The sequence below is a fragment of the Mustela lutreola genome, chromosome 12 (assembly GCF_030435805.1).
Source record: "Mustela lutreola isolate mMusLut2 chromosome 12, mMusLut2.pri, whole genome shotgun sequence".
NCBI lineage: Eukaryota > Metazoa > Chordata > Mammalia > Carnivora > Mustelidae > Mustela > Mustela lutreola.
In genome coordinates, this window is record NC_081301.1 from 33,435,375 (window position 1) to 33,448,760 (window position 13,386).

The window sequence follows — 13,386 nt, forward strand, 5'->3', positions numbered from 1 at the left end:
GAATAAGATCAGAGCTGAAATGAATTAACTAGAAGCTGTGTTTGTCGGTTGGAGGGTGGGGCTGCAAGGGCCCCACTCCTGTCCCCTACCCTGCACCCCGATGCCCTCCCCGCCCTGCCCCCTGCCCCCCACCACAGGGGTTTCTGTATCCAACGTCTGCCACTAAGTCTTTTGGGATGTGAATAGTTAGAAGACTTGCTTGGAAAGGCACTTAGTGAAACTATCAGGAGAAGCAGGGATGCTGTGGCCCTGGAGAAGATGCTAGAATAGTCCCGCATCTGGTGAGGGACACATTCAGCGAAATCACTTGACCTGCCTCACGTGTCCCCAGTCACAGCTGGAGGCGGGGGCCGAGATGCAGAGAGAAGGGGGTTGGAGCACTTGTGGAGCAGAGCTGAACATGGAAACCGCAGGAGGCTGGGTTCATGGCATAAGGATGTGCAAAATTATAATCATGTTGCCCTCTCCAAAATGTTCACCAAAACCAAACAGGCAGAAAAACGGGATTGTTCCAACCTCATGACTTTTCAACCAGGCAGAGCCTGTGTTTTCTGCCCTATTGTCATAAATGTGATGATGTTACCTGACCCTTGCGCCTAAAAATAAATGTTTTTAGAGACACTCTTCGTGGTTTTGCGGTCTCTCTGGCCCTGGAACACTGCTGTGGGTGGGAGCAGGGGCCACCAATACGTCTCCACCACCCCGATGCATCTTGCCCTTTTCTTGCCCAGCTCAGCAACTTCGGCCTGAATCCTCCGTTCCCCTCACACCTGGACATAGCCCCACCTGGACACCTGACTCACAATTTTTAGCCAGTCCTAAAATCCTCCTGCAGGTCCGATCCTTCTAACTCCCTCAGAACTTGTGTCTCTCACTGGATATACACCCCAGATATCCATTCACGCAGAGAGCTGTGCCCTCTGTTATCCCTCAAAGGCACACGGAGGCCAGAAAGGTGCAGAAATCAGTATGAAGAAGGGTGGGGCTCAGGCAGGAGAGGGGAGAGGGATGAAGCTACAGTCCTGCCAGGCAGCACAAGCTGTCTGCTTTGTGATCAAAGAAGACTTCCTGGAAGAGGAGGCATTGAGTTGGGGATGGGAGTGGGTACCAGGGATTCTGGGCTAGGGAACCAGCATGAGGAAGGAGCAGGGATGGGGAAGTGCAGGGTAGCTTGTGAAGGGGAGTGGTGACCTGTGGTAGGTGCCAGGAGCTATAGCAGCAGGTGGAGAGAGGGGAGTGGTTTTAGGCCACGCCCCTGACTGCCATCAGGGCAAGTTGGAGCTGATGCCTCAGGTGGTGGACAGCCTGAATCTCAGTCTTCTGTTGTGAATGGGGTTATAACTGCTCTTAAGGGAGGTCATCTGAAAGCCAGTATTCAATCCCAAATGTACTCACTTCCCACCTTAGCTCAAAAGAAGTCTGATTTTTAGTCTAAATGGATTTTTCTTCTTCAGATTTTGCAGTAGAATTAATCCTCTATCTTTAAAAAACTTTGCCCTCCCCTCTCCCCCAGGGATGGACGACACAGGAAAAATTAATAAGAATGAGCAAATCAATCGACGGTGAACAGTCCCCTCTAATGAATTTCCTCATTCCCAGCCTTTGCCAGGGTCTCCCGAATGTTAAATCAGAGAATGATTATTATGTGATATTTTAATTAATTAAGGGAAGCTTAAGTGGCCTGGCGTCTGCAGCTGAATAATGAATTCAGAATGTGGGAGCCCCGGTCAGCCAGGGCACAACCGGAGGGAGCATTGACCCACACTTGGCTGGGCGGGACTGATCTCTGTCCCCTGGAGTGCGGGACGACCTCTGGGTTCAGCCATGACCACGATCGTGTCCAGGGGGCTGAGGGGTGTATGCAGCCAGGAGACAGTGCTGTCCGTGCCTCTGTTCACTCTGCTTTCTCCTGCCTAAATCTTCCTTCAAAAGGGCCAGAGAAATTGAGCTGAATCCAGAGCGGAAAGAAGACAGGAGGGAGGAATAGCATGAGCAAGGCTGGAAGGTAGAGAGAGAAAGGTCCATAAGAGGGTCAAACCCTAAAAATATCTCCATGAGAAACACTGTCCTCGTCGCACACACCTGCGTGGAGGTGCTGTCTCAGAGCTGGGGTGAGCTGTCCACTGAATGCCGCGGACCACTCCATGGCATCAGTGTCCCCGTAACTACAATCTCCCAGCCTCCCCTGGCACCATCGGTTGGGTCAGGTCATTTTGGCCAGTGGACTGAATGGAAGTCAGGGCTTTAAAGAAGTAGGTGAGGGGGCGCCTGGGTGGCTCAGTTGGTTAAGCGTACAGCTGTGGATTTTGGCTTAGGTCATGGTCTCAGGGTCTAAGATCAAGCCCCACAGTGGGTTCCATGCTCAGTAGGGAGTCTGCTTGAGATTCTCTTTTTCCTTTTCCCTCTGTTCTTCTCCTGTGCTTACACACTCTCTCTTTCTAAAAATATAAAAATTAAAAAAAAAAAAGTTGGTGGGCCTTTTTCACAATTTCGTCCCCATCTACCAACTGACAGGGAGGTCTCTGAGACCCTACACTGGGGTTTTCACTTGGGTCTGTGGACCCCTAGGGATACTATTGATGGATTCATGCGGCCTACGGGTCCTTTGAAAGTGTGCAAAATTTTGTAGGATGGGCATATGTGCAGTTTTTCTAGTAGCTTTCATCAGCTTCTCAAAGAAATACAGAACACAAATGGTTAAGAACCATTGTTGATAATGGAGCCACAAGATGGAAGGAACCTGTGTTTCTGAATCTCCATGTGGAAGAAGGTGCCAGTTAGCCAGACACTTGCATTAGATTATCACAAGGAATTAACCAGCATCATTCATGAACTGCTGGTTAACCACTGGTTAGTTGCTTAACAAAGATTAAGCAAGAAATAAACAGTGATTGTGTTGATGCCCTCAACTTGGGGCTTTGTTTGTGGTGGCACTAACCTTACACCAGTACTTGGCTGGGGACCAGGAGATCTATACTCCTGAGGCCACGCTTCTGCACCATGGAGCCCTGGGGACTTGGACTGCTTACTCAGTCCACCCCTCAGCGTAACTGAGTGGAGACACCAGAGGCTCTCTGAGTTCCTCATAAAGAGCCTTCTTACTTTCCTCACAAGGTCTTCCAACTCTAGGATCAATCTACAGAGCCCTGGGGCTTGGGGGGATTAAGTGCTGTTCTCAACCTAGAGTGGTCTGGCTTCCGTCCCTACTCTTCCACACAAACTGTCCTTACCAAGTCTGCAGGGACCCCATGGCTTCAGCCAGGGGACCTTCTCAGTCCTCTTACCTGACCTCTTGGAAGCACTGGACTCTGCCGATGGCTCCATCCTTTTGCAAGCTCTTGCCTTCCTTGGTTTCTTGACTCCTCTCTCTCAGGTTTTCCTCCTGCTTCCCAGCTGCTTCTCCTTAGAATCCTTAAGGAATTCTCATTCAAGACTCACCTTTGATGCCGGCATCATCAGGATCAAGCTATCTTTGTCTTCCCTGCAATCTGTGGTCAACACAGCAGCTCCAGTGATCATTTTAAGACACGTCAGATCGTGTCACTGCTCTGTTCAAAACCTCCCAGTGCCTCCTTCATCATTCACAGTAAAGGCTCTAATTGACCTTCAAAGCTCTATGTGCATCTAGAGCCCTTGCTCACTCTACCCCAGCTCCTTGGCCTCCTTGTGTTCTCTGAAACCCCAGATGTGCTCCAGCCTCAGGGCCTTTGCCCCTGCCATTTCCATACGTCTTTCAGACCTTTGTCATCTCTTAACTGAAAACATCGCTGAGCACCTTATTGAAAACTACAATTCCTACCCCACCTCAGCCACGTTCCCAATTCTCCTTTCCAGAGGGGCTTTTCACCATTATAACCTTATCCATCTGATGGACTAAATGTTTCCCTTATTTTACTTATGGTCAGCCTCCCCCATCGGGGAGAATGTGCAGGACTCGTGTTTAGTTCCCTGTCATGTCCCCAGCACCTGGAATAGTTCCTAGTGCATGGTCAGCACTCATACAATGTGCTGAATAAACCAATAAATAAATAAACTCTCCACCTCGTCCTCAAATCTGCTCCTCCAGCTGGGTTCCCTTTCACAGTGCTAGCGCTACTGCCACTTTGTCCCCAGCCGGGAGCATGGGTCCCCCTAACCTCATGATCCTCTTGCAGCCGTCGCTCACCACACCCAGAAGCCCACCTCAGGGCTGCCAGGCTCTGCCACGCATCCTCACACCTGGCTCAGGTCAGCATTGTGTTGGAAGCATTGGCAGTGGTGTCCAGCTCCAGGGCGATCCCTCAACCCATCCTCCCACTAAACCATAACCAGCCTTAGAAACCAAAACTGGGGGGCTGGCGGGTGGCTTAGCTGGTTAAGCGTCTGCCTTTGGCTCAGGTCACGATCCCAAGGTCCTGGGATGGAGCCCTGGGTTGGGCTCCCAGCTCATCAGGGAGCTCATCTGGGTTGGGCTCCCTGCTCATACTCTCGCTCTCTCTGAAATAAATAAATATAAATTATTAAAACAACAACAACAACAACAACAAAATAGAATCTTCTCACTCTCCTTGGGAAGCCTCATGGCTTCCCATTGCTGGATAGCCCATGGGCTTCCTCAAAGGGCTGCCAGCCCCTTCACAAGTTCAGCCCCTGCCTTCTTCCAGGCCTTTCTTCCCAGGTTTCTCCCTTCCTCAAACCATTCCTCACACCCTCTGTGCCTTCCCATAAACCCCAGATCCTTCTCCCAGGAACACGCATTCTGTGTCTCTGCCTGGTTACCTCCTTCTCACCCTGCAGATCCTCTACCTTAGGCCTCTCCCTTGGGCCGAGCCGGGTACGGGTCAAGTCAGGAGACCTGAGTTTGCATCCCGGCTCCACTCAGTAGCTGAATACCTCTGGGCCTCCACATTTATTTAGCAAGTGGAATGCTAATAATAAGTACCTTGAAGGAAGTTAGAGGCATTAAATGAGATCATATATATTGTAGGTGCCTTTTAAATATTGTATGGGCTTCATGTCACTTCTTTCCTTCTGTGATTTCGTGGCCTCTGTGCTTCTGCTTCGCATAGACTTTTCACCTCTCCCGGGAATGGTCTCCCTGGCAGCCTGCGAGCCCCTGGAGGGAGCTCCTGCCTCATTCAATTCTCCTTCCCCACAACCTGCCCAGAACCTGCACCTGAGCGTCCCCCTACCCCCCTGCTTCTTTTTAATCTGTGGATAATCTGAGCCAATGAACTAACAGGGTGGCCACCAGAGGTCAGGCTCACACCCAGAATAGAGCCAACCCAAACTAGAGCTCTTCAAAGGCCTGGGATCTGAATAGAAGCCCTGGGGGGTGGGGGGGGGAGTGGGGTGTCCCACTGGGAAGCAGGGCGTCGGGCTTGTCCAGCAGCACTACTGTGGGCCCTTGAGGCCTCCTGAGGTGTGATTAAATGCTCTCCCCTTGCTGGCCCCTAGCGTATGCATATGAGAAATTGAATCCCAATGAGCTACATGCTAACCCTCTCAGCTTCCACTTCCTCATCTGAAAAGAGGGTCACTCCACTGCCTACTTTATGGGATTGTGAGGCTTCAGGGGTGTGTAAAGACGACTGGCAGGATCGTGGCCGACAGAGTAAGCGCTTGGTGTAAGCTCGTTGAATGAGTGTTGGTCCAGAGTTGCCCCATCCATGACTGAGTGAAATCCTGCACTGAAAGAGGCCCAGTGAAACCTCCTGCTCACACTTCCCACAGTGAGAGCAATGAAGGAGAGCAGACGGGCCTCCAGGCTCAAATGACTAGGGAGCTGTCCTATCGGACTGATCAGTCTCAGAATTTTAGGGACCGGAGCGAGGGAACTAGAGGATTGTCTTTTCGTAGTCCCACCCACACTGGGACACTCTCTAAAAGTTCCTCTTGGTTTAGAAGTACTGAGAAGCAGATAAGGAATGGAGCAATGAAAACACTGGGGTGTTGCTTATTCCTGGTCAGAGACCCCCCCCCCACCTGGCCGCCCAGGTCCCTCATCTCTACCCCCCCCCCCAGTCTGCTGGAGAGAAACTTGTCTACCATTGCAAAGGTGCCAACAGCCTCCAAGAAGAAGCGATAAAATGTGCCCTTTGGGGGACAGTCAGGATCACCCCAGGCTTAGACAAATGGTGTGAAAAGGAGGCCCTACGAAGGGGAGATGAGGGGCCCAGACAGACCCCAAGTCCATAGGAAGTTTCGAGTCCACTCCTGAAGACACAGAAAAAATCATCGCGATGCCTCGGTGAGATAACAGGACATTAAAGAGATGACCAAGGCTGCGCATTTCCAAGACTGAGTGGACCAAGAAGTGTGGTGATGCGTGAGCAACATGGTCGAGAAAGACAGAAGACAAGGAGAGAGAGGATCAGCCTTGTTTCTGTACCGTGGTCAGGTTGGCTTGGATTTACTCCCTTCAGATGGAGAATGAAGTCCAAAGACTAACAATGAAGACACTGAACTCTGAGGTTTAAAATTCTGGAAAGCAGGGTGTCTGGGCAGTTGTAGGTTGAGCACCCAACTCTTGATTTCAGCTCAGGTCATGATCTCAGAGTCCTGAGACAGCCCATATCAGGCTCTGTGCTCCGTGGGAGTCTGCTTCTCTCTCTCCCTCCACCGCCCCCTCACCCCCCCGGCCCGCTCACATGCACAAGTGCATGCACTCTCTCTGTCAAATAAATCTTTAAATAAATAAATAAATAAATAAAATTCTGGAAACCCCTAACATGTCAGAAAGGCCCTGATGCTGGGCTCTGCTTGAGGGGCAGTGTTTTGGGGTAGGGACTGGGGGACAGTGGGGAAGGCCCAAAATGGGAACTTGGATGGACTTGCTCTAGGCAGGAACCAGGGCTTTTCTCTATGGGTCTTAAAGTTACACTTTATAACCCAGCCAAGAGAAAACAAAAATGCAACTAGAAATATGCTGGGGAGAGGACTTCTGCACCCGGCTGGGGGTTGACTAGATGACTACCTGGGTCCCTTCCATGCCCACGACTCTAAAATTTTCAGTTGTAAGAGAATATTGATTAAAAAAAAAAATCGATTGGCAAACAATGTATAAGTATCTTTAATTTTTAACTGAAATTAATTCACATATCATAAAATTCACCCTTTTATGTGAATCCCTGGGCCAATTCAGCACTTTTGTGTATATTCACAAAGTTATACAACCACCATTATTATCCTGTTTCAGAACCCTTTGAAACCTTCCCAAAAGAAATCCTACACCTATTAGCAGTTATTCCCTACTTCCTCCTCCCCTAACATCTGGTAACTGCGAATGTGCTGTCTCTGGATTTGCCTGTTCTGGACATTTCACACAAATGGAATCATACAATATGTGGCCTTGTACACATGCCTGGCTTCTTTCACTCAGCCTAATGGTTTCAAGGTTCATCCATATTGTGGCACGTGTCAGGACTTCATTCCTTTTTTATGGCTGACTAGCACAAGGAACGTTCCATGCAAACATTTCATTTACCTACTCACTACCTAATGGATGCTTGAGTTGTTTATCTTAAAGGAGCGGTTATATAAATGCATTATTTGCCCACTTCTTTCCTCAAATTAATGAAAATCAGTAGCAAAATGCAGGGTAAGCAAGCAAAATAGCCAGCAACTGGTACTTTAAAAAGGAAAAGCATCCTTGGTTTTTTAGGTTCAGTCACTGAAGAATGGGGCCAAGATTTGGAATCCACCTAGTTTGAAACTCTGAATGAGACCATCATTCTGTATGAACTGAGACCATCAACTAAGCATTAGGTTAATCCATGGGTGTGTGGCGGGGGGGAGGGGGGGGAGGGTCCTCGGATCAGAAGGAAGAACTAAAAGGCACTGTCCAGATTATAATCTACTTTCCAGAGATTCCCAAGATTTCATGGAAGTAACTCAGGGCCGTGGAGGGGGCTGGGCTGACGCACAGGTGAATAGGACCTGAGTCCAGTCCCCAGCCCTGCTTTAATGAGAGTAGTTCTCATTTTAATTGCTTTATTTGTCGAGCTTCCCTCTAAGAGTTCATTTGAAAAAAAAATAAAGTAGGATCCGAGGCTAAAAAACGACTTGGCAACCATGGTCTAGGGGTCCATGCAACTCTGTGCTGGAGGTGGGTCCAGTGGTAGCCATTCTTACGAGTTCTTTTGAGGAATCTTGATGGTAACTGTCTTCACCTCCGTGTAGGCCTTAAGCCCATCCTCCCCCAGCTCCCTCCCATTGCCAGATTCCTTAAACCCTCCAAAGGGCGTGTGGCAGGTAACAATGTTGTAGGTGTTTACCCACACCGTGCCGGCCTGGAGCGCCTGTGTGAAGTACATGGCCTTGTCCAGATCCCGGGTGAACACGGCGGCAGCCAAGCCATACCTGGTGTTGTTGGCCCTCTCGATCACCTCCTCCATCTTCCTGAATTTAAATAAGGGCTGCACAGGCCCAAAGATCTCCTCTCTGGCGATCCTCATATCATCCTGCACGCCGCCAAAGACCGTGGGCTTGATGAAGAAACCGCGCTCCCCAAAACGTTCCCCGCCGCAGAGAAGTTGTGCCCCCTCCTTCTGGCCAAGATGGATGTAGCTCAGGATTCGTTCAAACTGCTCTTTGTCCACCTGGGGCCCCTGCTGGGTGTCCAGCTCAAAGGGATTCCCGACTCTTCTCTGCTTAGCCTTCTCCACCGTTCTCTCAAGAAATTCGTCATAGATGGATTCTTCAACGAAGGTCCGGGAGCCCGCACAGCAGCACTGGCCCATGTTGAAGAACAGGGCTTCGTGGCACTGCTCCACGGCGTGGTCCATGTCCGCGTCGGCCAACACGATGCTGGGGCTCTTCCCACCCAGCTCCAGGGTGACTCTCTTCAGGTTGGAATCGCCAGCCGCCTTCTGGATCAGGTGGCCCACCTCAGTAGAGCCGGTGAAGGCCACCTTGTCGACATCCATGTGCTGGGCGATGGCGGCACCTGCCGTGGGGCCGTAGCCGGTGACAATGTTCACCACCCCAGGGGGAAAGCCCGCCTCTTTGATGAGGGAGGCCAAGTACAGGGCAGAAAGGGGGGTCTGCTCTGCCACCTTCATGACCACTGTGTTGCCAGTGGCCAGTGCCGGGGCGAGTTTCCAGCCCTGCATGACCAAGGGGAAGTTCCATGGGATGATCTGGCCACAGACGCCGACAGGCTCGTGGCGGGTGAAGCAGAAATGCTCTCCATCCATGGGGATGGTCTTGCCGTGCCACTTGTCAGCCCAGCCAGCAAAGTACCGGTATACTTTGATGACCTCATCCAGGTCCAAGGCATAGGACTCCTGGAAAGGCTTCCCATTGTCCAACGTCTCCAGTGAAGCCAGGTAGACACGATCCCGCTCCACTAGGTCCGCCAGGCGGTTCAGCAGCCGGCCGCGCTCGGAGGCATCCATCCGGCGCCATGGAGACCCCAGGCGGAAAGCCTCGCGGGCTGCTTTCACTGCCCGATCCACGTCAGCCCGATCCCCTTCGGCCACGTGGCCAATGACCTCTCCCGTGGTGGGGTTAACTGTCGGGAAGGTCTTCTTGCTGGCGGCATCTTGCCACTCATTGTTGATGAACAGCTGGTTGTAGCGGATGTCTGGGTTTGGGATGGGACTTGGAAGGGCGGCCGCGGAAGAGTATGGGGCGGTCCGGACACGGAGGCAAAGGAGCCGGGGCACCAGGGGGCGCAGCATGCTCAGGACTCTGGAGGGGGACAGGAGGAACCAGAGTGAACAGGTGAGAGCAGGCCAAGGGGTCTCCCAAAGGCCCACTCGGCTCAGAGGTTCCAAGTGCTAGCGTAAAGGAGTGCCACCTCTAACAATGTGGACCAGAAGGGGTACAAAGACATGGGCACATCAGGGCTGGGGGGAGGCAACAGTCCTAAAGACCTGTCTGGTTCCAACCTCCTCATGTCCCATTTATCCTCCAGCTCAGTCCCTCACCTCTGCTGAGTCTTGGATCAAATGTCCCCCACTCGGCAAGGCCTTCCCTGACTGTCCTTTATAAAATTTATAGAACGGCAGCTTTTCTCATTGCCAGGACTCTGTCCCCCATTCCTGTGTTTGTTTCTCCCCACCTGACACACCAAAGAGTATATTTACACACGTATAGGTTTCTTGCCTGCCTCTCCCCAATACAACATCCACTCCAAGAGGCAGGATTCATTCATTGCTGTGTCCCTGATGCCTCAAAGTCTGCCCGCTGCAGAGCAGCTGCTCCACAGCTAGTCAGTCAGTGATCTACGTTTCCACAAACACTGTTCACAGTTGACCTCATGATGGAGTAGAAACCAAAGGGACTGAATGACAGAATTGTTCTCTGAGACGAGGTTTTGCTTCACTTCTCCTCTGTGCCTCGGTTTCCTCTTATGTGAAAGGCCTCTTGGAGCTACACCGAATGGGGCTGTGCACTTCAAAAGCAAGGCGACTGTCCGCCGGGCACAACAGAGCTGGCAGTGCCCTCAGAAACCTGCCTAGCCCGCCCCCCGGGGCATAGGTCTCAGCTTCCCAAGAGTGCAGCAAGTCTGGCAGTCGCTGGAAAGAAGGGCCTGTTTATCCTTCCCTAGGACTTGGAAACCGTGCAGACTTTATTAAAACAACAATTGTAAAATTTAAACAATATAACACGTATTCAGTGACATTTAAATGGTGTCTAAAATTCCTAGGTTCACTGAAACTGTTACCCTTCTGCCAGGACATCAATCCCTCCGTCTTTTCTGTCTCAGTTGAGTCTTGACACACCCAGCAGCCAAAAGGAATTGCACCCAGCTTCTCCACCCCCACGCTCTGCCACTGGGTATCCTGGAAAGCAAAGACCCAGCCAGATCCCCCAGCTTCATTCAAGCCAGTGTTGCCCAGGAAAACCCTCCCTTGGAGGGTAGTTGAGCCAGCAGACCTGTCCGGGTGCACTCAGGTTCCACTCTGCTCAAAGCTGTCCCATGCTGGGACAGAAGCAGCTTTGGCTTCAACAGGCCTGCATCTGAGGAGGAAGGGATCCCAGGGGAGGTTAAGTGGGGGTAACCAATCCACAGGGAGGTGAGGGGTGGAGAGGCTGAACAGGTGAAAGAGATAGTCATAGACAAAGACTGGCAAATCTTTCATACTAAGCCAAGGCTGTTGCTCTTCAAGGGGCTTAAATGGGTTCTGTGATTGGAGCCTTCACTTGCAACTGGAAGATCACTGCTCAAGTGCATCGCGCTTTACAGTTTGCAGCCATTTTCTTAACAGTTAAGTCATGGAGACTCTCAGTCGCCCCTGGGGTGATCTGGCCAGATGATCAGGACCGGCATCCTGGAAGGAGGCCGGGGATCAGAGAAGTTTGGGAACTGACGGAGGACACACAGTAACTAAGAATAGAAGCCTCAGCCCGGATTCCCATAGCCCTAGCTTTCTGTTTCCTCCCGACCACGGTGATTTCTTATGGTTCGCAGTATTAGTGTCCACTGTCCAAGAACCGGACTTCCTGCATTGCCCAGTACGAAAGGCACCAACCTCACCCTTTCTGCAGGGAGGTGACACCTGTCTTGGCCTCTCAGCTACGGTCAGGGGCTCTCTTCTGGAGTGGGCTGGATGGCAGGAGCAATGAGGTCGAGCTAAGGGGAGGGCTTGGGGGGGCCTGCATCCTCCGAGCCCAACAGGAGCCACCCGGGACTGGGGTGCAGGCGCAAGTGTTAGCGTGGAGAGGGTCCCATAGCGTGGAAAGGCGGAAAGGCCAGTCCCCAGATGGGGAAGCAGAGACCCAGAAAGGAAGCCTCCATCTCAGGGAGGGGAGTTGCGGCCTGCCTGGGGGCCCAGGGAAAAAGCGCTGATTACCTGCGGCGGGCTCGGGCTCCGGGGCAGCTTCGGGCTCTTGCGGCTGTAGCTCAGCCTCCCGCCGCAAGTCCCGCCTCCGCGCAGCCGCTCAGCCGCCAAGAGGCTCCGCCTGCGCCCGGGGCATCGCCGAGCGATGAAGAGAGGCCGAGGCCGCTCTTCCCCCCCCCCCCCCCCAGACGCGGGCGCGTCGGGGAGGGGTGCAGGGAGCTGTCGTCCCGCTTCCCGGATCCCAGCCGCTTCCCTCCACCCCACCACGGAGTCTCACGGCACGCTGGAGCGCCTTCTCCCTGCCGCTCTAGCTGCAGTCCCAAGGCGAACGTTTAGGGACGGAAACAAAGACCCAGAATAGGGCAGGCCTTCCCCAGAGCACACACAGAGTTTGCACGGCTCCCACCAGCTGCACCTCGTGAGGCCCTCATCCCTTCAGTGCCTCCCCTCTGTCTGTGTTCCATCTTCGCTGCTCTTCCAGCCGCCCCGCCCCCCAACCCGCACCTTTAAGACTTTTGTGTGATTTTTTAAAATGCATTTTTTTTTTTGTCCTAGGTCAAAAAGAATATGTGCACTATGTAGAATTGTTTGGAAAACTACGTAGAAAGTTTGGAAAACACGGAAAAGTTTGCAAGAATTTTTAAAATACCTTCAATCCAGTTTTCTTGTCAATTTCTGAGAAAAATGTTAAAATCTGTGATGATTGTGGATCTACTTCTTTTAATTCCGCCAGTCTCTGCTTCATGTGTCAGGTACATACATATTTGTGATTATTATGAGCTACGTGTTGACCTTACATCATTATGAAATTATACTTTTGACCTCCAGGGGAAAAAATACCTTCACTCCTTTCACCCCAAAGTTGCCATTTATCTTGAAGTTATTTTTAACTTAGTATTTTTCAAAAATTCATCTAACAAAAAAGAAATTATATGGTGACCTCTATCTTGCTGCCTGCTTTTTTTCTTTTTTTTTTTTTCTTTCGTTCTTCTCTCTCTCTCTCTCTCTCTCTCTCTTTTTCTTTCTTCTGTTAGTGATTTATTCTGAACCTTTTCTCATGTCATATTAATCAAAAGGCAACATCGTCCTCTCCGAGGTGGCACAGAATTCCATAGTAGGGTTGACCGTGGATGGACACTTAAACTGTGTCCATCTCGTTGCTATAAATCATGCCAACCACACATCTCCCACTCGTCCCACCTCCACTGCACCTTCCTTCTGGTTGGAGACTGGGAAGCTAAGAGCTATTTCCCACTCTGCCTGCAGCTAGAGTTCTAAAGTGGACTAGGTGCTTCTGGTTAGCAGTACCCCTGCCAGATGTGGAAGGCACAGACTATTGTCCTGCCCCTTTGGGAGCATCACTGACAAGATGACGGATTGTGAGGATTTTCTGCATTCATGTTCCTGGTCCCTTCTCCAGCTTCCTGGAAATGGGGTGGCAGCTGTGGCTGCTGCTTCTCCTGGATTTTGACCACCTGCTCTTTGAATCATGGCTGCAGGGGTGTGTGTGCAGCTAACTAGCTCCAGAGGTGGCCTCAGACAGTAAGGAGACCAATGAGCCATGTCCATCTTGTGCTGGGAATCTGTCTTGCTTCTCCCTCCAGCCCTTCCAGCAATT

General features: G+C 51.4%; 1 protein-coding gene across 1 annotated transcript; it reads right to left on the reverse strand.

Annotated features, from left to right (window-relative positions):
* Positions 1 to 7,033: 7,033 nt before the first annotated feature.
* Positions 7,034 to 11,928, reverse strand: ALDH1B1 (aldehyde dehydrogenase 1 family member B1). The gene is made up of 2 exons (XM_059142866.1): positions 11,781 to 11,928; positions 7,034 to 9,672 (listed from the first exon to the last, which is right to left on the reverse strand). Exon 2 carries the CDS (start codon positions 9,660 to 9,662, stop codon positions 8,109 to 8,111), a length of 1,554 nt encoding a protein of 517 aa, XP_058998849.1. The 5' UTR covers positions 9,663 to 9,672; positions 11,781 to 11,928; the 3' UTR covers positions 7,034 to 8,108.
* Between the last annotated feature and the right edge of the window lie 1,458 nt (positions 11,929 to 13,386).

Excerpts from the sequence above, each read along its gene's own strand:
- ALDH1B1 (XM_059142866.1), bottom strand. The coding sequence starts at position 9,662 with ATGCTGCGCCCCCTGGTGCCCCGGCTCCTTTGCCTCCGTGTCCGGACC.